Source organism: Scatophagus argus, chromosome 13 (assembly GCF_020382885.2).
Source record: "Scatophagus argus isolate fScaArg1 chromosome 13, fScaArg1.pri, whole genome shotgun sequence".
In the NCBI taxonomy this organism is placed as follows: domain Eukaryota; kingdom Metazoa; phylum Chordata; class Actinopteri; family Scatophagidae; genus Scatophagus; species Scatophagus argus.
In genome coordinates this window covers 2036164-2061088 of record NC_058505.1, presented here as the reverse complement: position 1 = coordinate 2061088, position 24925 = coordinate 2036164, and the positions used below count along the sequence as shown (strand labels likewise).

Here is a 24925-nt window from a genome sequence, read left to right as displayed (position 1 = left end):
ACAAAATTGCAAGATATTTTTTGCACCGTGACTACTATTCATCGATGGCCTACTATATACATTATTTTTTCTTCCCTTCACATGCCTGCAATGGCTTAAGAAGAGAATTAACTCAGCCAAGTTTCACAAGACATAGTGGAGACGTACAGCAGGCTAACTCGCTGTCCCTCAACACCATTGTTGTCCTGGTAAAGGACACTGTCATACACTTATTTTTTTATTTAAAAAAACCCTGCACATCACCTCCACCCTTAAAAAGAAAGGGCTGTCCAATGAGTGAATCGGTGCAGCCAATGGGAACGTTTTGCCAAAAAGTATTTTCTGTTGCTAGGTTCTGCTTGATTTGTGTTTCGGTCAACTTCTTAGGGAGGATAAACATAGTCTGTGTAGAATAGCCACCACGTGTTATTTATTTAATTATTTATAGTAGTAAAGTCCAGCCAGGTTGTGGTTGAAATATTTCCCACAGAACGTAAACGCAGCATCAGGTCGGTTTCTACAGTAACGCCTGACAACAGAGCGGGAGATGGTTTACAGTAAGTTTAAAAAAGATAAGCGACATACCAAAGTAGCTCCGTCTAAAACTGTAGAGAATTTCTCTGCTTGTTTAATTTACTGATTTTAGTGTTTATTTTAGTGGTTCACAGTTTTGAAAGCTAATAGCCTCAGAGTCGGTTCTGAATGGGGCTAACGTTAAGGCAGGTTGTCTCCAACTAATGTTAGCCGCCAGTTAAGCTAATTATTTGGAAGCTTCTAGCTGGCTTCATGTTAACAGTTCATGTTAATGTGGGTGGTTAGCGGTGTTTCACAGATAGCTTTCAGTGCTAACATACTACTAAATTTAATTAGCGTAGGAGCTGCACACTACTAGCTACTAAACTTAGCAAACTAATGTACTTACTAACACTGTTAAGCTAGCGCCTACTAACAGTACACTTCATTCGAAAGTTAAACATGGTTTTTGTTATATACACAAAGACAACAAGTGAACAGGGACAAATGAGTCCACATTAGTTGAATGAAAACAAAATCGTTTGAAGCTTCGGTTTAGAAGAAGAGCGTTTGCTCTGGATATGTACTCTGTGCGGAAATACTCTGTGACAAGTAGAAGTCGTGCATTTTACTTTCAACTCAAGTACAATACAGTTCGAAAAGTATAGTTACCAAAAATGCATCGTGTTTTTTGTATTATGAGATTATAATTATTGATGCATTCATGTGTTCAGCGATTTAATGTTGAACTTTAACTGCTTGGTGTGGTTTATCATCAGGTGTAGCTTGTGAATTTCTCCTTAAGGATCAAAGTTTTATTTTTAGCTGTAATGTGACGTAATAGTTATTTGTTGATTGTAATTTTTTATTTAATGAACTGAAGTTGTCTAATAAATGTAGTCGAGTGGAACTGAAGTAGAAAGTAGCAGTAAATGGAAATACTCAAGTTAAGAACAAGTGCCTCAAAACTTTGCTTCCGTAAAATAGCTGAGTAAATGTACTTTGTTCATTTCTGCCGCAGCCAGTCTGTCTGGCTTGGTTTTGTGGGATGTAACATTAGGATTTCAAGGTGTGAACATTGACTTTTAATCCTTGGTTTTCATAGTCCCAAAACATCATGGACTTGAATTTTAAAACGAGGAGTTTGAAACGACAGAGATCATCACCTGCTAAGTAAGCGAGGTTCTTCTGTCACGCTTTGACTCTCGTGTGTGTTTCGTCCGTCCAGTTACAGAGGACATGGTCCGCCGACGGGCCGAGCACAACGAGGGCGAGATCTTCTCCCTGGAGGAAGTTTCCCTTCATCAGCAGGACATCGAGAGGATCGAGCACGTGGACAGGTGGTGTAGAGACCTGAGGATCCTCTACCTGCAAAACAACCTCATCCCCAGGATAGGTGAGGCCTCAGAGGCAGCGTGTGGATGATTTCCAAGCACAAGAGAAGACGTCTGAGTTAAGACGTTAGCTGAAGGTTTCTAGATAATCTAAATCACATTTCACTGTTGTGTTAACAAGATGATGTTGAGTCACGAGTTCATTCACTGTTGTTATTTATGTGTTTGGACCAGGAAGTCGCCACATCAGTGTTTGTGTTGAGGACTTATTTGTTTAATGTCTAGAGAATGTTGCTCGCCTGAAGAAGCTGGAATATCTGAATCTGGCCTTGAACAACATTGAAGTCATTGAAAACCTTGAAGGTCAGTATGCAGAATACACACAGTTGTGTTTTATTAGAATTTAACTGAATAAATATTGGGCGTTATTTTTAAAGCACTGGGCCTGCAACTGACAGTTTGATTAATTTGCTGATCTTTTTATTTCTTTGGATTTCTCAGTTAATAATGTAAATAAACATGCCACACTAAATGTCCTCACGGTTTTCCAGAGGAAACATCATCCATCTGCTTCTTTCTTGCTCGTCTCAAACAAAAAAATGTTTTTTAAAAATAGTCAGCGATGACCATCGTCTGCTGTTGATTGACTGAAGGACCATCCAGCCAAAACAATAACTGTGAATATATTGTTTTAAAAATCATTCTAACTCATGTGGATGGCGGAGTCCACACCACATGTTTAACGATGTTTTGAGAACAAAAAGACGGATGTCCCATGATAACCACGTGTCTCTAAAAAGTCAGTGTTACTGTTAACGTTGCACACTGATGAGCGTGCTGTTTGTGTGTTTGCTTCCTGTCTTCAGGCTGTGAGAGCCTGCAGAAGTTGGATCTGACGGTGAATTTCGTGGGCCGTCTGAGCAGCGTGGAGTCTCTGAAACATAACGTCCACCTCACCGAGCTCTTTCTGGTGGGGAACCCCTGCACTGAGTTTGAGGGCTACAGGCAGTATGTGGTGGCCTCTCTGCCTCAGCTCAAGGTAACCGTACCTGCCTTCTCCCACAGGTTACACCTGGGCAGTCTGAGCCCCAAGTGGGGAGAGACATTGTGCCTGTCTGACTTGAGGCTGTTAGAATCATCATTTCCGAAAATACAGATTTAGAAGGTTGTGAGTTTGTTTTGTTTCCTTATCAGACTTAACGTTAAGCGAGATTGTTAAACTTAGCAAACCCGCCGCTTGGGTACGACTCCCATCTGAAACTGCGGGAGCTTCTAGATAGGTACAAAGTGGCATTACAGTCAGGACTGGTCGTGGCTAGCTGGTTAGCATGCTAACTTCAGTAGATACCTCTGCGAAACAATACAGACACGTCTCTGACATAACGTTAGTACCGTCGTTTCTTCACATTCTGTTAGTTGGTTCATTTTTAGAATGCTTTAAACTAACATTCTGGATATTTTGTACAAATTGTACCTTTAAAACACAGACAAAAGGATTTCTTGTTTAACCGCAATGATGAAGATGATGAGGAAGAGGAGAAAATATGACAGAGAAGCCAAAAAAGCCATCTCATTTTGTTTCTGACAGCTTGGATCAAGTTTTAGTGGAACTGTCCTTCTGTCAACTGAGATAAAGGTCACTTAGAGCAGTGTTTCCCAAGCTCTTTTGAGCCGCGGCACATCTTTTACGTTAGAAAGATCGTGCGGCATAACGGCATGCAAAACTTGGATCAGTCGGCCGCTCTGCATGCCACCACACGCTGCCCACCCAGAGCGCTGAGCGGGTGAAGCCGGATGTACACCTATGTGCCGTGGCACAGCGGTTGGGAGTCACTGAGTTAGAGATCAGTTCGTGTCAGATTCAGAGGCTGCTCCGAAAGTCTGCAAAATTCTGATCCTGAATTCAGCTCCCTGCTGTTTGTCTCTGTCCTCAGTGGCTGGACGGGACGGAGATCAGCCGGTCGGAGAGGATTCAAGCCTCTCAGGGACTGGATGACGTAAAGAGGCGAGTCTGGGAGCAGGAGAAGGAATACCTGAAGAGGAGAGCCAGAGAGAGAGAGAAGGCTCAGAGGAAGGCAGCAGGAGAGGAGAAAGGAAACGAAGAAAGGAAACTGGGCTGTGATGGTCGCTGGCACACTGACATCAACAACACGATGTGAGTGTAAACACGACTACTTCCTGTCAAGTAAAAAACTCTGTGAGTGTCTCTAAAGTCGGCGATTATTGCATTGTTGATTCACTCACGGGTCTGGTGTTGCCCTGAAGCATTTTGAATCAGCATTAATAAAACTGACTTTCCTCTGAAATGTGGTAGAGGAAAGAAGAAGGTCTTGAAAATATTCAAATAAAGAATGAGAAGCTCTAAACTGCACGCAAGTACAGAACCTGCCTCTGCTGAACTGAGCTCGACGTGTTGCTGTGAACCTGAAGTCACTCCGTCTTTTCTCTGCAGTCCAGTGTCGGAGGAGAATAAGGAGAACCAGGAGACGGAAGACAACACCCTGAACTCTCACCTGGATGACGAGCAGCGAGAGAGGGAGTTCTGGCAGACACCGTGTTCATTCACCCCCGAATCTCGTCTGGAGGCTCACCACCACCTGGAGGAGAAGAAGAAGGCGAAGGACAAGTAAGTACTCGGCCTAAATTCATTTAGGATGAAGACGTGTGCTCTGATTGGTCCCGTTGAAGCCTCTCACACACATCATACCTCTCTCTGCACAAACCCACTTTCCCTTTAGTTTGTTACCCATTTGTCACGACCACAGCAAACTCTCAGCAGACCAAAGAAGAATTCATTACCTCTAGAGATAATATAATATTCATAAAACTCCATTAAACAGAAGTGCATCAAGCAGAGTTTTGTCACTTTTAGTGCACTTTACTATGTTGGCCACTGGATGTCGCTATAAGACCAACTGTCATCATGTTGAAGTCCACAGTGACTCAGGATGAGTGGGGACAGGCTCAGTTTGAACGACAGCTCTCTCTCTCTCTCTCTCTGTGTGTGTGTGTGTGTGTGTGATTTTGTAAAGGGTGGACTGACAGACGACAGCAGAGTTATGAGCTCTTTGGGGTGAAGGAGAGGGCTGCTTCTCCTCCAGGGACGTCCATAAAAGGAGACACAACAGATAATGTGATAATGAGTTTCATTTCTCTGTGTGGTCCAGAATCCAAACAAATCAACTGTCAGTGTGCTGTTATGCTGGAAACTGACAGCCAACAGCCAGGATTCAGACATCAGAATCCATCGATGTGTTGATTTCGGTGCAGATAATTAGAATTAAGCGTTAAACATCTTAATGTAAAAGCTTAGAAAAACCAGTAATGGAATATAATTAAGTACCATTTATTTAAGAAGTGGACTTAAGTACAGTTTCAAGGTACTTGTACTTTACTTCAGCTTTTATTAAATTTTCTGCTTTATACTTTCATTCCACTGCATTTTGGTGGCAGATATTGTCCTTTTTTACTCCAGTACATTTATTTTATAACTTAAGTGACTTTGCAGGTTCAGATTATTCAGTGTTGACAGGCTGTTAGCTGTGAGCAATCAGATTGTGTTGTGCGTGGGACACTGAGTGAGAGAAACAGCTGCAGACAAGGTGTTGCCACACATAAGAAGTCCAGAAGCAGAACAAAGCGCGGATCACGGGTTCAGGGGTATCCACATACTTTTGATCATACAAGGTGATACCTCTGCTGAGGTGGTACCATTTTTCATGAATATGGATGCTGAAATGCGCTGAGGGTGATTTGGTCCAGTGTGTGCTGCCTCCTCAGCCAATCACCAGAGGAATAGATCAATCTGCCTCCTTATTGACCACACAGTTAACATCGGAGTGATTTGTTTTCAGCTCAGGATAGAAGGAAACATTAGTTCAATGACCAAAAATGAGACCTACGCATCACGTTTTGACACCACAGTTAGCAGGACGGATGAGGCTACGTTCACAGGCTTCATCTGTCGGGTTAATGAGAAGTATTCAGGGTCGAGAACAAGCTGTGCTGTAACTGCAGGAGACGTGAACAGGTTCACAGGCTCAGAGAGGATTCCCCTCTGACGTTTTATTTATACGTTGTGACTAATGAGGCAGTTGGCGAGCTGGAAGGTGCCAATAACCCTGAATGATTTACCGACGGCGTGTTTAGGTGAGCTGGAACTGGACTGTCAGTGACCGCTGTATAAGAATCTCACTTAGATTAACATGAACGTGCTGAATTTAAAGCCTGTGACATCTTAGTTGAGCTATTGCTCGATGTGGAAGTAAACCCCTGTGTGCTAACGCCTTAGCAGCTGGATAATGTGATCATACTGTACATCTCAGTGTCTGTCTGCTTGTTGTGAAACTCTTCTGCCCCCTAATGGACAAAAAAACATATGACTGCATCTTTGAACTTTTAGCTATTTGGATTGTAACGTTTTGAACTAATCACAGGGGGGGTCAGGTGTGTTTGTGAACCAATCAGAACAGAGCACATCTCAGACAGGTTGGCCCTGATGTGGCAAAGTATTTGTTAAGTCCCTGCATGCTGCTAATTAGTGCTCCCCCTTAAGGTGACCCTGTTGCCAGGGTGTTAATTGGATGTGTGTGTTTCACATCCTCTCCTCACTCTGTGACATCAGTCAGCAGCTGGGAGGTTTCGCTTGGTGAGAGCAGCCGGTGGGCCAATGAGGACACATCAACACAATGAGGAAGTGTGCTATTTACCGGCAAGCCTACACTGTGAGATCAATTTTCAAGGTGACACCGGTCGTCTCTGTGTGCCTCCAGTGGAACTTTTGTCTTGTTAACAGTGATGAGTTTGTATTAATCTCGGACTAGCGGTATGTTTTGAATGGTCAGAAACAGTTGAGTATCCCCCACTCCCCCATATTTAGAATTTAGGTGTGACAGGCATCTTTTTCTTTTCTCTGTGGATTGTTGCTTTGAACTATTAATTTCCCTCAGCCCAGCTGCAGTGTACTTGGAGAGACATTCCTCTCTGTGATGGTTTCCTTCTTTTCTGTCCGTAACTTCGTGTGGCGTTCAGTTTGCAGTTGTTGTCATGGCATTTCAGTTTGCTGTTGGTCTTAGGTGGGCCTTGTGAAGCCGGGACTGTAACTGTGATTAAAGACCATACAAATAAACCTGACATGTAATAGATCACGACTCCTCCTTCATTCATCCAGCTCCTCTGAGACTTCAGGGTCAGTCCGGTGTTTGTCCAAGGGCACTCTGACAGTGGAAGTGATGCCAACATTCAGCCTCCAGCCTCCACAGGGGGATAAACCCTCCACAGGGGGATAAACCCTCCTGCTGCGTATTAAACCACCAACCCTCAGTCTGCTGGTCGTAGTTCAGTAACTACTTATTAATCTACCTGTTTTCTGCTGTTGCGTTAAAAGAGCAGAAACAAACTCTTTGGCTGTTTGTGGTCCAGTTTGTTTAGGACTGCAGCAGGCCTCATCGACAAGGCCAAGGACCCCCAAGGATGTAAAGGTGGTTGGTGGAAACACACGGTGATTGGGTCAGTGTTTTAAAGTAAAAACTACTGCGGTTGGGTTTCTATATCATATCATACTGGATCTGGGGCCGGCTTATGTCCACACAGAAAAGTTTGACACATTGGAAATCAAAAGTGTTTATAGTTAGTTCCAAATGGTTGAGGGTAGAGTGAAAAGCCAGCCACCATGGAGAGGGATAGAAGAAATATTTAAATATGGAAATAATGGGGAACTTTCTCAGACTTTCATGGAAGACTGTCTTTTACATTCCTTGAAGGTGAAGAGAGCACTCATATTGGGACGGTACTTTGTAAGTCAAGGTAATTAAATCTAACTGTTTTGGATATGTAGTTTTTAGAGTTGTTAGTGCAAAGCAAACACCATGTTTGTAAAGCGAGGTCTGACTGATCTGTTTGACTTGTTTGTTTTTGATTTGTATTCTGTTCAGCATCCCTTGAGCCTGCTGGACACAGCGCTGACTCACTACATTTAGTTTTCTCAACACCAGAGTCATGAACAGCTGAGCTGAGTTTGACCAAAGCTTTAGAAGTATCCTGTTGGGTTAGTGCTCTCACTGCTGCTTGATCTCCTGCCCACAGGAAACTCGGTACATTAGCCTTTCAGCATTTGTTTCCCGGCTGTGCTCATTATGTTTTTGTCAGATTAGTTTCATCCATCCTCTATCTTCAAGATGTCCTCTCCTCTTCAACCTGCAAATACGTGGGACCGCTTAAACAGAGTAAACTTCCTATTTTATTCCTCACTCAGAGCCCTCACTTTAAATGAAATGGCAGAAAAAACTCACAAAGGAGCGTGATGAACCCCTTCCTGTTGATAATAAGTTGGGTAAAACCCCTGGATAAGCCCTTCTGGAAGAAACTCAACCCGACCGGTAACCCATATCACAAAAGCGTCCCAGGCCTGCGTGCTGCCCAGGCGTAAAATCGGGCTGATATGTGTTGCCTTTTTTGTCGTCCCGCCGCGCGTGGCTGTCAGAGCGCACTGACTTGATGCGTGCAGTCGTGCCGTCACTGGATTGTCAGGAAAGATGAATTTCCCTCTCCTGAGGTGGATTGTGCGATAAGGTCAGTCAGGAGACGCCTCTGGGTTTAACGGCTGCTCGGTTCCTCTGAGAGGAAGGCAGATGAACAGCAGATCCCAACTGCAGTCTGTAGAACTGAACCTAAAAACACGGTCGAGCTTTCAGGTCAAGGGAGACTGACGTGCAGACAAACGGGTGCAGTCAGTTGACAGGCATGAACGAGATGGACGGGTGGAGTGTTGTTGGATGTTCAAATGAAGATAGATTTTTAAAATGACAGCCAGCTATTCATGATTGATTACAAACTTAATGCTCATTTCACTCACTGCTGGGACACTTTGTAGCCATCTTTGTTGCACCAGAAGCGAACACACTGAGGAACACATGGAGGGAGTTTGAGTCGTGTTTCTGGTGTCACATGGTGCGTTTTTTTTTGTTTGAGTTTTTTTTGTCAGTTGTTCCTAATGAGGAGAGGGCAGCATTAAAAGCTTTGCACCAAGCGTCCTCCACCTTTTTCTGCTCCAAACTCTTTTAGTTGACAATTTCCGATCTTTTCAGAAAGGCACTGGGGTCCTCACAGTCGCTCTTTTTTCAGGCAGCTTGACTCGTCTTGCATCACCATGGTAACCGGGAAAATGAAGCAGAGGCTTATTTTTTCTGTGTTTCTGCCCCGAGCTTTATCACACAGAAAATCCTAACAGATCTGTGGGAGCAGAGTGTTGTTGTTTGACGTGGACTCTAACACCACAACGTGCCTCCAGTATGTTCTACGACCTGAGAGTCTGCAGACAGAGTTGTACATGGCTAACTGAAGGCTGTCCAGACAGATCATCCTCAGCTCGGGACTCCACAGAAACCGGTAGAGGAGCTGTCACCACTGATGTCTCCATGACTCAGCTGTATGATAGACCCCCTTTGAGAAAAATAAAACAGAACAGGGTTTTCTTGTGCAGAGAGCCGTGTTGTGACCTCGACAAATCCACAGTCTGTGGCTTAGGTTGGAGATGGAGGCGGGAGAAAAGCTGCTGTTTGAAGTGGGAGGCGGTGCGATGGAGATGCTCCTGTTGGTTTGACTCACTTTAAAAGGGTCTTTGGAGAAGCGCCTAGTGCACATTAGAGTTACTGCTGCTGCTGTTCCTGTTTGTGTTCCATCTGAATTCCTTCAGTTTGCTGAGCACTAAAATACTTCAGTTGTAATCAACTTCAATTATCCTTCAAATGTTTGCTGCCCACTATGTTTCCAGACAATAAAAATCTTGTGATACATAAAAGCTGATGAGGCATGCATTTATGGTTCACTGGGAGGAAGTAGGACTCGGTCCTGAGCATTAAACAGTGAAAGCCAGCAGACCTCACACATAAACGTTCCACTGCACCTCACCTGAGCCTGAACACAGGTAGGCTGACTGGCTGTGTGACTCTCACACAGATGACCACTACAGTAATGGAACTATTAACCCAGGAAGTGTTTCGTCTCACCGCTCGTCTCCACCGCAGCACTTAAACTCATTACAGCTCCCTCTGCGGCTCTATTGAAACCATGAACTTAACATCCCGAGTTCAGCAGCAGATTGAAGGCTCTTCGAACACGCTGTCACGCTCCTCCTCCCTGTGGCTGACTTATGGCTACAGAGGTCACGATGGCTGACCCTACACAGAGCGCTGAACGCTCACCCGCCTCGACCGCCGACTCGTTCATCTGCTGCTCAGTGGGCTTAATGGATGGACGTATGTGCAGTGTGTGTCTCCGTGCTTGTGCTGCTGCCACAGTCTGCTTCGTGTGGCTAATGGAGGGACTGCTCGTACAGCGAGAACACAGCCAATCGTTTGTCTCAGAGGTGGTGGCTTGTAGAGTGGCTTCCATCTGACTGATGTACTGATGTATGAGCTGTTAATGTGATTCTCTTGTACCAATTGTTTTGTTAAAGGCACATGATGTGGACAAAAGTATTAGGACACTTGACCTTCACATCAACAGGGACTTTAAAGATGAAAAGATGAAAGTGACATATTTTGTCATTGGAGGGAACTCACTCCAACGAAATTTGCAGCTCTAACAGCTTCCACTCTTCTGTGAAGGCTTTCCACAACATGTTGGAGTGTTTCTGTGGGAATTTGTGCCCATTCATGCAGTAGAGCATTTGTGAGGTCACACACTGATGTTGGACCAAAAGGCCTGGCTCACAATCTCCGTTCCAGTTCATCCCAAAGGTGTTGGATGGGGTTGAGGTCAGGGCTCTGTGTGGGCCAGTCAAGTTCTTCCACACCAAACTCATCCAACCATGTCTTTATGGAGCTTTGCTTTGTGCACTGGGGCACAGTCATGCTGGAATAGAAAAGGGCCTTCTATATCTATACAGTGTACCTTCAGTTCAGATCAGCACTCTGAATGATTAACATGTCAAACAGGATAAAATGACGAAGTGATGACATTTTCTCTTCAGAAGGTCAAATTCACTGTGTTTCCTGTCTGTTATTCAGCAGCAGAACTCGGGAACTGAAGGGCAGGTTGGGACCAGATTCCACATGTGGTCCCAGACTGAACTGGTGACTCTGATCTTCAGACTGTGCTGATTGTGTTGATCTTCTGAGCTGTCAGGTTCCACATGTGTGTGAAGCCTCCACGTTTTCCAGTCTGTAGCTTCTCTGCAGCAACATCCAGATTGCAGACTTTGTAGTCCACCACAGACTCAGTGGTTTGACGATCACTGCAGACGTTATCTTACATGGATGGAAACTAAGACCTGACTGATTTGACTTGACTGAGAGACGTACAACAACAAGGTGGTGATTCTACTTTACATTGAAAATATTTGCGTTTTTCCTATTTTCCACTAACTGTGACGCATTTCAAATCTCAAAGCATAACTCAATGTACAGTCTGTGTGTGGGTGTGTGTGTCCTGCTGTACAACCTTCTATTGCACATTATCTGTTGTGTCTCCCTTTATGGACGTCCCTGGAGGAGAAGCAGTCCTCTCCTTCACCCCAAAGAGCTCATAACTCTGCTGTCGTCTGTCAGTCCATTACACACACACACACACACACACACACACACACACACACACACACACACACACACACACACACACACACTACCCTCTGTGCTCTGCTCATGCTTTGCTGTTTCTCTGCAGGCAGAAAGAGAAGAAGCCGAAGGCCCAGAGGACGCTTATCACTGCTGATGGACGAGTTTTGAACGTCAACGAGCCCAAGTACTCACAGACAGACGCACTTTCAGTCCAAACAGTGCAAACTTTGATAAAGTGGGATTTTGAAGTAAAAGGAAAGGGAAAGTTGCTTACCAGCAAAACTGCCAAGACCTGCAGACTCACACCAAAACATCACTCAAACCACCATAACAAACCCATGAAGCTCCTCAGTTTCATTCTGTTACTGAAACATTTCAGCTGTTCTCACACAGTTTTATAATACAACAGGTGGTTCATTTTCATCTCAGTTCATACATAAATGTTTCAGATAACAGGGTTGATGTTTTCTACAGTCTGGTGATTTGACATTTAACAAAGACACACAATGATGTTTCGTTTTCATTACTAAGATAACTAGGATAACTAACCAAACCAAATGAAAGAAACACGAGTCAGGCTGAAAAAACAAACAAACAAATAATTTGCGTGCAATGTAATTGAGTTCAATTTATTTACATAGTGCCAAATCACAACAACATTTGTCTCATGACACTTTCCAATTCTAGACCAAACTCTTTAATGTAAGTACTTTGCTGTAGTACAAATTACTCAAATCTTTTCTTTTCGTGCCACTTCATGCTTTTACTACCATACATTTCAGTGGATTAACAGAGAAAATAATCAGCAGATGAATCCACAATGACAAGAATCATTAGCTGCAGTCCTGTACAAAATAGTTCAAAATGAGCTCCAGCTCAACCAACTCCAGCAGTAAAATCCTGCTGTTACATTAATGCAGGAGTCACAATCATCTGATGTGAGATCAGCTGTAACGACAACAGTCACAGGGGATACCGAACCCTTCCTGCTCCAACATGTTGAATCCATCTCATGTCAGCAGCTTTGTTTTGTTGCACTGTGGTACAGTTTTACCAGCTATGGCTGACTGTGAGAGAAACTGAGCAAACCACTCAGCTGCAGCAGCGAACGCAGCAGAAAGCGACCTAAATGAGCAACAAAAATGACTTCCAATCAACTGCTCCAGTTTTGTTTCAGCTCACAGCTCCACTCTCATACACTTTCCTTTCACAGTTCTTCATAGCTGTAATGTTTTTTTCCTTTGAGAGCCTCGATTACCTCATTTTGTGCCTGGTCAAAACTGCAGCTGTGTGATTGCTTTGTATGTGGCCTTCGGTTTTTGATTTCTGGTACAGAATTGGTTCAGCTGTCATCAGAGAGCTACAGCATTGTGCTGGAGGCGCAGCCTGATAGCTGCTGGCCACCCCAGCCCGCTTCCATTAGCCATAGGTTTATATCCAGAACAAGGCCACGGGGGTCGAGGCCCTAAACCGCGTCTGTTTTCATTTGTAATGTGAGCTGAGTACACGCTGAGGTCAGGAACGCTTCCTTCATATGATCCATCACTTGACATCAGGACAGTCTGTTTCACTGGAGTCAACACGTCGCGTGAACCTTGTGTTCTGTAGAAACAGTCAAGCCACACAACTCAAACACAATATTTCACTGACCAACAATCAGTTGTTCACGAGTTGAGGCCGTACATCACACGTCTGAATATTTAGATTGTGTTGAATTTCGGCAGTTTAAGAAGGCAAGAACAATAGAGTGCTGGAATGTGCAGCCTTGAAGCAACTGCGAGGAACCTTTATTTTGTGTTTATTCTGGCACCTCTGTGGACAAAAGCAGTAGGAGCACCACCGACCTCTTGTCACTAAGATATGATCTGCCTTCGTTTTGGAAGCGAGTGAAAGAAAGGCATCGGCTGTTTGCAGGATACACATCGACGTAACGCAGTGAGATAATCCATCTCTCTGTGGCTACGTAAGATTAGGCTAAGATTCAAGCTGAAGGTTGAGCTGTCAGTGGAGTGAAGGTGTCATTTAAGCATTTTAATAATCACTTTTTGTTGAGTCATCACTGTGTGAAAAACCAGCAGATGTCAGTCTAAGGCACGATGCTGTAGATATCTTAAAGAACGTGTCGCTCAGCACTTTCATGTCGTGCACCTAGACGGTTTTGTTTTGTCAGGTAGGCCGTCATATTTTGTCGTGCATTTTGTGTGTTTGGGGAGCGTACTGACGTCATCTTGGAGCGACTCCAACCTGCGTTTAGCGTTTGCAGAAGCAGCCGTCTGACGGAGAGGACAGCGGTTGGACAAACTGCCTTCAGCCACACTGACTGACTGCTGACATGACATGTGTGACAGTGTGTTTAAACATATGAAGAAGACTGTTTGTAGTTCTTCCTCTCGGTGTGCATTGACAGGCTGGATTTCTCTCTGACTGAAGATGAAGGGAACAACACGATTGTCTTAGACCTCTCAGTTTACAGGTAGGAACTCGAAGCATTAGACATATTTAATAAATTACTACCCATATTTGTGTTCTTAATGAAATAGCTAATTTAGCTGTGTTTATATCAACTCTGTCTGCTCCTGACCTCCACCTCCTCTCCCCCCACAGACACATGGACACCTCCCTGATAGACGTGGATGTTCAGCCAACGTATGCCAGAGTCACCGTCAAAGGAAAGGTACCCTGTGTATATTTTCATAGACCTTATGGTAGACTTCCTCCCACTGGTTCGGCTGCACGCTCTGAACTTTGTAACAAACCCATTAATTCAGGATTTTTAGCATCTTAAAGGGCAGCAGCGGAGGTTTAAACACACGTCTTAAATCACTTTCGGCTTGCTGAGTTTATAGGTCAGACCATTACTCAGCGACTTCTTACCATGATAGAGCTATTTGGAGTCAGTCTGTGCTGATTCATCTCTGATACGGTGCCTCCAGTGTACATAAAATTCTTAAAAACAAAGAAACTGTTGCACTTTATGTATTTATGCATTGTTTTTTATGTTATACAAAATATTTTATCCAGTGAGGAATTGTCCCCAGAGCTGCAGCCTCAGCTTCATTCCTCATGCAACCATACTGGACTGTGGCCAGTTTGACCAGACAGTGTAGGTTCTTGCTCAAGGGCACTATGACAGTAGTTGGCAAGGAAACATCTAGTGACCTTCTAGCTTTCACGTCGCAGATATCAACGTGTTAAAAATGTGTTTCTTTCACCTTACTGAGTGACGGTGACACATGTATTCAGACGATGGAGTTCTGTTGATTTGTGGCTTGCAGGAACAGCAGTATGAGCTCTGGTTTCTGAGCAGCCAGTAGATGGTAAAATAAAAATAAATAAGAAATAAAATAAAGAAGTGCTCCTCATGTTTTTACACATTGCCTCCCAACATCCCAATTGAAACAGTCTGGAGTGATGCATGTGATCACTGGCTGCTGTGAATTGATGAAAGTGATGCATGTTGCTGAGTCAGGGGCAGAGAGGAGTATGATGGATGAAGAGTCAGATTTGGAGCAAATAAAAAGCTGTGAGAAGCTGCTGGATCATCAAACTTGTTTCTGTCCATGGTCTTCTCATCATGCATTTATGGACAGAGTTTATTACACCTGCTGAGAAGTCATTTCCCAGCTGTGAACTTCAGACTGTTTTTTCCAAAATGTCAGCTGTCCAGTCCAAAACTGATTAGCCAAAGTGTTGATGTAAATAAAATATGACCTGTAATCACCTGAGCTACCTGCCAGAAGAAGAAGATTGAGTGTCAGCAGATGAGAGCAGTTTTTATTGTCTTGTGTCAGGTGTTTGTTTCCTGCACTACATGAGATCTGCTGAAGTCTGACTGCGCTTTATTGTGAAGGGACCCTCGGTTCTGCATGTCATCATAACCACAGAGTTTACCTCCAAGGACCAGACTCGGTCTGGATTCCAGACAGCACAAGTTCTGCCCTGTGTGATCGTCTGATTCTGTCTGATAAATCTCAGTGATTGTAAAACTGTGTGCACATGAACAAGCCTCAGTTTCACTGAGTTCACATGAAAGGAAGTAGAAACGCACTGAATCACTTGTTTGCACATCGATACTTGTGTGAGCTTCACCACACATTAGGCATGTCAATGAAATGAACTGCCAATAGCAGTTCGGAGGCTATTTGTAGCACCTGTAGTGATGAGCGAGTACGCCTTTATCTGCAGCTCAACTGTTAAACCCAAACAGCATGTTGCTCAGAGGAATGGTTCGCCCAAAAAGAAAAACATTCAGTCATTAACTACTCCCATTACTTACTCTATGCCAGTTTGTTGCTCGACATCTCTTCTTGGTGTCTTCCAAGTTTCTGGAAGGCCCAAGACCTCAAATTAATTTGAAAAGATATTATTTACACTCTTTTTAAATTGAAATCTTCACTGTAGCTGCTAAGCTAAGAGCGAAGTTGGCGCACGAGCTTGAATTCGTTTTGTTTTATTTCGTTGTTTTCCAGCCTCCAGAAAACAAACAATAGGTTAAACAATGACGCTGCAGGATTGGAGTTCCTCAGCCCTTTCTGCCTGAGTCCTGAATATCATGGCTCCTCTTGAAGCTCTTGGTGTATTTATGGATGGTTTATGCTAGGGGTCAACCTGATTGGACGGGTGCCGTGATTTACGCAGAGATACATCAACTCAGGCCTTTAAAATTCATTCTGAATACGAAGTCATTTAGAGGAGCAGGGGAATCGACTGTGAGGAGCGTATATCAAGTCAGCAGACGGCTGCACGGCCTGCAGAGGACTTTTCTTCTCCTGTGCTCTCAGAATTCCCCCTCAACAGGAAACAAAAGTAGACTGAAAAATGAAAAAGTTCATTGCCCATTTTGCCTCCCATTTGGATCATTTGGGTTTCATAGGATTTTGACTGATGGAGTCGGAGCTATTCTGGTCACTCTCCCAAAGTCTTTTCTGGAAAGTGTACCTATAAAAAGACCCACTAATGATTAAAGTCATTTGATGCACTGGGACGGCAGTGCGGTGCCAGATCAGCGCATTAATCTTGCTAATTAAACTTGTGAATAATTTACTCTGCAGATATTTCAGATGGTTCTGCCTGCTGAAGTGAAGCCCGACAGCTCGACAGCTCAGAGGTCCCAAACCACCGGACACCTGGTCCTCACCATGCCCAGGGTACGTACAGAGACACGTCCGACCGGAACACACGTACACCTGATCCAGGAACTGTGAAGTGCAGCGGAGAAAGTCCAAAGCAGTCCAGCACATGCAAAGTCTGTCAGGGAGCAGGCAAGAATAAAACATCCAGCAAATAAACACCAAGTAAAACTGTGGAACATTTGACAAACGGGCAACAAATGAAGGGAACACAGAAGGGCGGGAAGGCTTCCGAGTAACAGGTGAAGCTGATCAAAAACAACCAGGGCAGGAAAATAAAAAGGCAGGATGTACAAAGCAAAGCATGACGCAGAAGGAAATGAGCGGTCAAAGTAAAACCAAGTTTCTGTGCACCCGTGAAGCACTTTGGATTTTATCTGGATGGTGCTGAATGGTTCCTTACTTTTCTACAAACTGTACAAACTGAACTTTTAGCCACGCGAGTGATGTGAATTTAAAGCTAATGATGTCACTCTGGTACGCTTTGCTGACATCACTTTGCTGACCCTCTCACATTTCTTTTAGCTCTGGCATCACATCAAAATTTTGACCTGCTCAACACCACAGCACGAGTTTGTGGCTTAGAGGTTCAAACGTCAGCCGTCAACTGCTGCATCCACCTGTGTGTCGGTTCCTCGGAGGTTTAAAGCTTCGTGGTGGTTTAGTGTTTTGTCTGTAATTTGCATCCCGTAGAGGGCGATGTGTGAGCAATGTGTGAATAGTGATGTGTGAATAAAGTTGCATGATGAAATTTGAAATGAAACCTAATAATTCTGTTAGACGAAAAGTGTTCTCACTATTTCTGTTAAATTACGTCTGAGGAAGTAATGAGGAACTTTCGACTCGGCTGTTTTCTGTGATTGTTTTGCTCCTGCCAATGAGGATGCTGCATTTTGTTGTACTCGGAGCTGTAATGAAGGAACTCTTTATCGTGTCATTAAAAAGAGACAGATGCTGACCCTGCAGAATCAGAGCTGCTACTATTAATCCTCCATATGGCTTGTGATGCAGCCCTCGCCCTCAGCACCAGTAAACAGTGTGGAAGCTGTTTTCGGTGACTTTCAGTGAACATACTTTTTCCTCTGATGTGTATTTTTAGGCTGAAGGTGAAATCAAAGTGACAAAGAGCGTCCAACGTCCACTCAGAGCGAGTCAAACCAGGCGCAGCAGTTCGCCGCAGGACAATAAAAGGTAAAGATCTTCTCCACAGCCCCTGCAGCTTCAAACCTGATGATCCACACATCCTTGAAATGTGCTAACCAGAAGGAAAATGAACAAACAGCTTTGAAACGTCATTCAAAACCAAGCAAAGCCGTGTCTCTAGACTTTATCCTCAGCCCGTTACCGTGTCATCTTTTCTTATGTGGCTGCTTCCTTGATTTTGTCTTTATAATGTTGTAACACAATATATTTGACAACGTGAGCAAGCACTTATGTATAAGAAAAAAATATAAAAATACAATGAACAGAAAGACTTTAGCTTACAACAAAGTCACACAAACACAACTTCTCCTAATGAACGAGTTCTTTGTGGCATCAGGGAAAGTAATAATAATAATAATATATATAAATAAATAATAAGCTTCCTGTTAGTCCAAATCTCTTCATGTTTACTTGTTTGTTTAATTGGTCAATATGAACCCAAACCTGACCAGAGCCAACAGTGGATTTTTTTTTTCCTTGTTCAGTCTGGATGAACACATCCTCATAAAATAGTCAGAAATGCTAAGTTAGTAGTGTTAATGAGGAGCAGGGCTATGGCCTGCAGGCAGCTGTGGGTCTGTATGGATTTATCAGTCAAGTGTTGGTCTCCTGGTGCTGGTCTTTGTTTGGCCTTGAGTTGGACATGCACATATTCACATGCTCCTGGCATAGCAGGTCCCTATTGTCCTAATTACAGATGCCGGTCGTATTTTAAACCCTCTGCGTGATTCATTTTATCAGCCATGTCCATGATACAGCTCTCCTTGCTAATGACTGCATACGAGCCACAGATGACCTTGACCAGAGCCGCAGCATCACAGCGGGAGGAAGACGCTCGCACAGTTTCTCACACACTGTGAAACACTCGCACTGTGGGGTTCAGTCCTCGCTGCAGGCTGCTGTTCTCTGGATGAGGAGTCGTATTCTTGACCCGACCAGGGATCCATGTTGGGACAGTTCATAGCGGTTATTTTTGCCTGTGTTTAATATGATTGTGGCATTGAACAGAGGGTGTTGAACGTGGCAAACTCACACATAATGTTCCAGCTGAAGCTGCAATGCAGTCACACAGTGAACGTTCAAATGTTTCAGAGGAGACGCTTTGGATTGAGGCCTGAAGGGAGGAGGTGGATTTTTTAAAATCAAGCTCAGCGTTAATGAAGTCTTTCAAGAGCACATCAGTGTTTGTTTGATGCTGTGGCTGTTTTACTACAAACTGCACAGGTTCACTGCTGATGATATTCAAAACTTTGCTGTGTTGTGACATTCATGGTCGCAATGTTGGTGATTTCCTGACTTTTTAAATTTGTTTTTGGTTTATAAATTCGGCGCCCTCGCAGGTCTCCCAGATTTATGGAAACGTTTTCACAAGAATGTGAGCTTGCTAATGCTAGCATTTATCAACAAGATAAATGCTAACCTTAGCATCACTAAATTGCTAGCACGTAGTTTTAATTTTTACTATAAAAGTCCATTTTCCTCTCTTCCAGGTAGTCGTTGGATTCCTTTCTAGTATAAAAATCAATGTGCAGAGACTTGAAGCCTGCTTACGTTACATTACTGGTGGGAGGAAGAACAGTGGAGACTTTTGAAATCAATCTGCACTTACACCTGCATTATTACACAACTGTAATGTCACTTTGATGGAAATAGAAGCAGACGATGATGTTTACTGTGATCGATGAGTTTTGAAGGTGCTCCAGCATGGATGTCATGGAGAATGGTCAACATTACTCAGAGCTGCTGTTCAAGAAAGCTGTCTTGGAACTTCACACGGATCTGCAAAACTAAGCATCTTTTATTATAAATTCTGTTGAACAGAACACTCGGATTACATTGGAGGAGGCTGAAATGATCCTGATGAACGTGAGATATGAAATAAGTACAGTTTTTTAAGATTTTATAGCTCAGCACTAACATGAATTATGCTCAGCGGCTCTTCCTCTGTGGAGCGGAGTGAAGCATGACTCAGGCTGGTTTAGTTCAGGTTATCTTCACCTCTTAATGACCACATTAGTGCACAGTGCTCTTTGCCTGAGCTCTGTTTCCTTGCCCGGAGGAGCGCTCGTCACCGCACTAACATCATTGCCATTTTATGACCAGGAGCCGCTTCTTGTCCTTCATCTGGCCCCATCAAATGCAGTAAAGAGTCCCGCTGCTGTCTCGTATCTGCAAATTAAACACGGGATAAAAATGTTAAGCTGCTCCTGCACCACGGCAAGGTGACAGGTGAGCAGCACTGCAGGCTGCTGACTTATTGCATCATTTGGACATGATTAGGGGCGACCTTTGACCCCAGGTTCCCCCACAGATTCTATATTCAGCCCGCGGCATGGATTGAAATGGATGTGAAGGACGTGATTGGGTCTGAAATGGGGTGGCTCGATGACACGCGGCAGAGCAATGTGTGAACTGTATCCCAAGACGGAAAATCAAACGTAATCTAAAAGCGACAGCTCGCGCCAGCTTAGATGATGTCCCACGTGGTGTTGAAAGGTCAGAGGTCAGGGTCAACTCCAAAGTGAAGTGTGTGGTTATATTACAGTCAGTGGGCTTACGTTTCCTGCAGTCTGCGTTTCTTTTGTTGGAGCACACAGCCGTGACTCCACAACTGGGATTGTAAAAACTCATACGTTTCGTGGGTTCCCTACGGTCCAGCAGGACAAAACTGTGCCAACATCAGGAGCTTATTGTTGTAATTCTTTTCACATGGTGATGGGTCTGATGGGTCAAGAAGACAATCAGACCATTTTATCTGTAGTAGTATGTAGTCTCTGTAGTAATGACTGTGCAAAGAAAACAATGAGTGCACAACTACAGCAAGTACGGTAGGTCCAAGTCAGACAGGAAGTGAATTTCTCTGATGGGCAGTTTAGGAAATAAGTTTACTGTTAGCTGTTAGGCTCATTCTCTCTTCAAAATAACTTTGTCTAACTGTTTGACTTTCTGCATCTGTCAGACTTCTTGCAGAAAATGTTTTTAATTACACATTTTGCGGGGGTCCACGGCGGCATCTTTAGGGCCACAGAAAGGTTAGGGCCGGCCCTGCGACCTCTCATAATAATGCATGACTCTACCCATAACAAACTGAGCCAGTGATTGTGCCCCTCAGGGCTGATTTGATTATCTGTTTACAAAAGAATAACCACTATGTTCAACCCCTTACCCTCCTCCTCCTGCTCCTCCTCCTCACCTCCTGACCTTTGATTTTAGCCAGCCAGCAAACTTCACAGCAAATGACTCTATCGATATTGCACCATCCACAGTCTCTAGCTCTCTCATTATCCCATGTTCCCTGTCTGATAATAAGGTGTGAATGGAAGGGACTTCGCTCCTCTGTTGACGTTCCACAGACCTCATTGCCTGTGAGATATAATGACCAGTGGGGGGCCTTTGCCCTGGGTGACCCATTACAGGGAGCCATTTCGGACTTCCTAACCAGGGAGGGCTTGACTAATGACTCCATTCATCTCCCACAGAGAAGTGCTGACCATCAGGTTTAGCAACCCGTTACCAAGATGAGCGCTAGAGCTAAACTTAGACTGGCTCCAGGATGTCATCAATCTCTCCGTTACTCTTTAATTAATAAACTGGATTCATTCAGCTCGCTCATAACATTGTCAACTTTTTATCAACAGAATATATTTGCATCTAGAAAAGGATCTTTATCACATGCGTGAGGAAGGGACCAGTAACCTAACGTTCCAAGATCAGCAAAATGAAACCAGCGATCACAGCAAAAGCTATGACTCAGTTCACATAGGAGAGAAGAAAGTAAGAACCAAAACACATATTCAGTGACTAAAATCTGAACATTTCAAGTAGTCAATGTTTTTTTGGAAGTTTTCTTTTCATGCCTGGTTGGACTTTTGGGGGTCTTCAGCTCAGGACCTCAGTATTTGTAAAACTCTCTAAATGTGGCTAAAGGGGAATTTTCACCTGCTCTCACCTGTTTTTTTCTCTCGCTCAAGCTGCAGTAGCAGTTAAAATGCTGTTTGCACGAGGCGTCTCCCATACTAAACATGTCCATTCCAAAAATACACTACACACTCCTCCTCATCAGCAGGAAAACGGTCTGAATTACTGTCCCGTTTTCTCTGGCCGAGCAGGTGATTTTGGTGCTGTACAGTGAATTCCCTGCAGTGGATGAAGTACAGGTGTACATATACAGCACATGTCCTGTGGCAGCTTTATTCCCATCTTAATAAACAAGTGGCAGGACGTACAGAGTAATGAAGCGGCTCCTCCTGCTGCTGTTTATTGTCAGCTGCTGTGCAGGACATTAAACTGTAATTGCTGCACTCTTCCTGGAAAATCAGCACATTTCATTAATATCATCTTGCCTTTGGTGCCCACGTGTGGACTGATGCCTGTCGTCATATTTACACCACAGGTTTTATAGCCAAGGCTGATTTAAATCCCACAAAGTCGACTACTGGCAGCCCAGTCAGCAGAGGAAATATCAGTACTGGACGTTTCTGCAAACCACGCTGAAACTTTCTGTTTCAGTTTGATGCTGTGACAACACTGTGCTCAAAGTCTGGTTATGTTTAGGCTCAAAAACCACACACACGCACGCACACACACACACACACACACACACTCTGTGTAATCTGGTGATTTCAAAATCATTGACCACTCACATCTCATCTAACTGTGTTTAAACATGAAATTGATTCATCGGCAAATGGAGCGACTTCACTGTTGTGTGGTGGAAGTGAGGCGTTTAATGGTTACATATTGTGTGGTAAACTGGACCACCAGCCCCCTAGAGAAGAATGAATGGATGTTAATAGGTCTCTCCGAACTCAAACGCTGCAGCACACGTCTGCACAACATTCATTCATCTCCAAATCGGATTTAAAGGCAGGCAGGGAATAAAATACAAGTAAAACAAAATCAATGAAAGAACATTGATTGGTTGTCTTTAATTGGCAGCAGAGGAGGACAGAGCGATGTCACTCGTAAGTCACAGCATAACAAGGCTCAGCAGCAGCAACAAGAAAAAAGAAATCCGTTAAACCTTCTGGGTTTGATCAGGCACAGAAACCTAAACAGATCGGAGTGGAGCTCGGAGTCCTTTAATGTTGTGTTGATACAAAACTAATTTCACACATTCGTGAGGGCAGGGACACTTCCCACATAGTATACAAATTCTAAAATGTAGTGGAATTACACATCGAGGTCTGCATCTTCCTGCAGCGTGCTGTCATCAGATATTCCTGACGTCGCACGAGTGGTCTAAAGGGAACCCAGAGATAATTTATGTCCTGCTGAGATATTAAACATACTCTATGTGACATCTGGCCATCTGTCATGTCACAGCTCTGCAGGAGGCTTCCTGCAACATAACAACTAAACTGGGATGAATATGTGCAGTCATATTCCTGGTCTGCACGTCCCGCTCTGTACTACGCGTCACTATTATGTAAGGTCCCGTACCAATGTTACCAAGACAAAAGATGACTGATTTATTGTACTTAAAGTGTTAACTCTGTGTTTTTTACGCCAAGGACCCTGAAAGTACTTGTTTCTGATTGGTCAACTGTTTAATCCCTGCTCTGAATCCCAGTCTGTACTGTAGAGTGAAGAAGAAGCTGTTATTGCCTCTGAATTATTGCACTCTGATGTTTTAACTCCACAGGAAATGTAATGTTCCTGTGATGCTGGAAGTGGACCCCAGTAAACACACATCCATCGACCTCGCCAACATCGTATCACGCCACAGCGCCAAAGAAGGTCCTCCGGAAGCATCCAGGACGGCTGCACCTTCCACCTCAGCTTGCAGCACCTCCTCCGAAGGGTTTGTGGACGACCCTGAAGTCCCCCCACTGATGTAACATTTCAGAGACACATCTGTTGTGTACATCTTGTTGTTTCTGAGCCTTTCAACCCTGTAGCCTTTCACATAGTAGAAAATAAAAGATATTTTTCTGTGTTGGCGTTTGCAGATGTTTGTTTCTTGTCCTGAGCAATGTAGCTGAAAGCAGCAGCACTTCAGAAAGCCGGAAAATCAATCACCCCAGTTTGGTCCGTGTTGTCTGTGGCCCTTCTGTGTTGCTGGAAGCTGCTGTACTCTTGCCCTATTGTGTTTTCTTCCTTCATATGATGCCCCCCCCCCCCCCCCCCCCCGAGTGCCCTCCTCAAAGCTCCACATCCAGTAGTCTGCCAGACTTTGGTCAGAGAGACTCCTCTTTGTGCCCCTCTCTTCTTGAAACTCTGCTGAAGTCTCCTCACTCTTTACTTCCCTCAGAGTTGTCACTCAGAAAGCTTGGAGGTCACGACTCCATCTTGTCCCCTGTGAGCAGCAGTGAGAGCCGGTACAGCATCAGTTTGGTTTTGGACCATTTCTGCATTCTTCTCTTATCACCTCAGTGCTCCAGAGTCAGCCTTTTGGATCGTTTGCTTGTCCAGAAACTGTCTGAGTCTTTGTGAATACAGATTTGTTCCTTCAGGTTTCAGTCTGAGGATTTACTCTATTAAGTCTTTAACTCTATATGTTTAAAAGACAAAATTCAACTAAGTATTAAGTGTTATATCATGGAATTTGATGTTGTTAGGCACATACAGCAGCACACGGCAAGTGTCTCACAGGACTAAGTTTGGGAGTGAAGTGCTCGGACAGTTGGACCTGGCTGCACTACTTACACTTAACGAAGTGAAACGCACTCCAGCAAGGACCCATAAGACTTATTGTTCAACCAGACCGGTCAGTTTAGCTACGTGTGGTGCCCAAGTAAAGGGTATGAAATGAAGATTAAGATTTCCCTTCGCTGTCAGTCAGGAGCCAAGCCCAACCCCTGAAAAACAGCTCCACCACAATCCTGCTCTAATACAATACGACAGAGAGACAAGCGACTTACTGCTCAGGTTGGATCACAGTCTTCCCCGACGTGAACTACACGTCCGACGAGCCCCCATTGTTACGACACTACCTCGGGAAAACCGTGAGACTCCCCTCCTCTGAGCTCCAAGAACCAACAGTAACAAAGGCTTTAAGATTTATTCCAGTTCACGCCGAGTACGTGGTACAGTTACCTGCTGCTCTTAACGTTTCAGCTTGGACTTCAGCGTGCAGGCAGTTAAATGATATCAGTCTTGAGAGCATCCAGTGATTGACATGACTGACTGATCTTCAGAGTCTTCTTCTCTGAAGGATGACTGACATTCGGGTCACGTGATGAGCTCAGGCTGTTAAAACATGAACAAT

General features: G+C 44.1%; 1 protein-coding gene across 1 annotated transcript; it reads left to right on the top strand.

Moving 5' to 3' along the window:
- The first annotated feature begins 401 nt into the window (after nucleotides 1–401).
- dnaaf11 (dynein axonemal assembly factor 11) lies at nucleotides 402–23653 on the top strand. The gene is made up of 12 exons (XM_046407981.1): nucleotides 402–536; nucleotides 1721–1888; nucleotides 2112–2189; nucleotides 2693–2865; nucleotides 3761–3981; nucleotides 4279–4452; nucleotides 11490–11567; nucleotides 13791–13856; nucleotides 13988–14057; nucleotides 16435–16530; nucleotides 17612–17703; nucleotides 23360–23653. Exons 1-12 carry the CDS (start codon nucleotides 527–529, stop codon nucleotides 23553–23555), a joined length of 1422 nt encoding a protein of 473 aa, XP_046263937.1. The 5' UTR covers nucleotides 402–526; the 3' UTR covers nucleotides 23556–23653.
- The last annotated feature ends 1272 nt before the right edge of the window (nucleotides 23654–24925 follow it).

What these genes read in the sequence shown, in the direction of transcription:
- dnaaf11 (XM_046407981.1), top strand. An exon ending in CCTCTCTGCCTCAGCTCAAG is followed by an intron (nt 2,866 to 3,760) that starts GTAACCGTACCT and finishes CTCTGTCCTCAG; the next exon opens with TGGCTGGACGGGACGGAGAT. An exon ending in TGGTCCTCACCATGCCCAGG is followed by an intron (nt 16,531 to 17,611) that starts GTACGTACAGAG and finishes GTGTATTTTTAG; the next exon opens with GCTGAAGGTGAAATCAAAGT.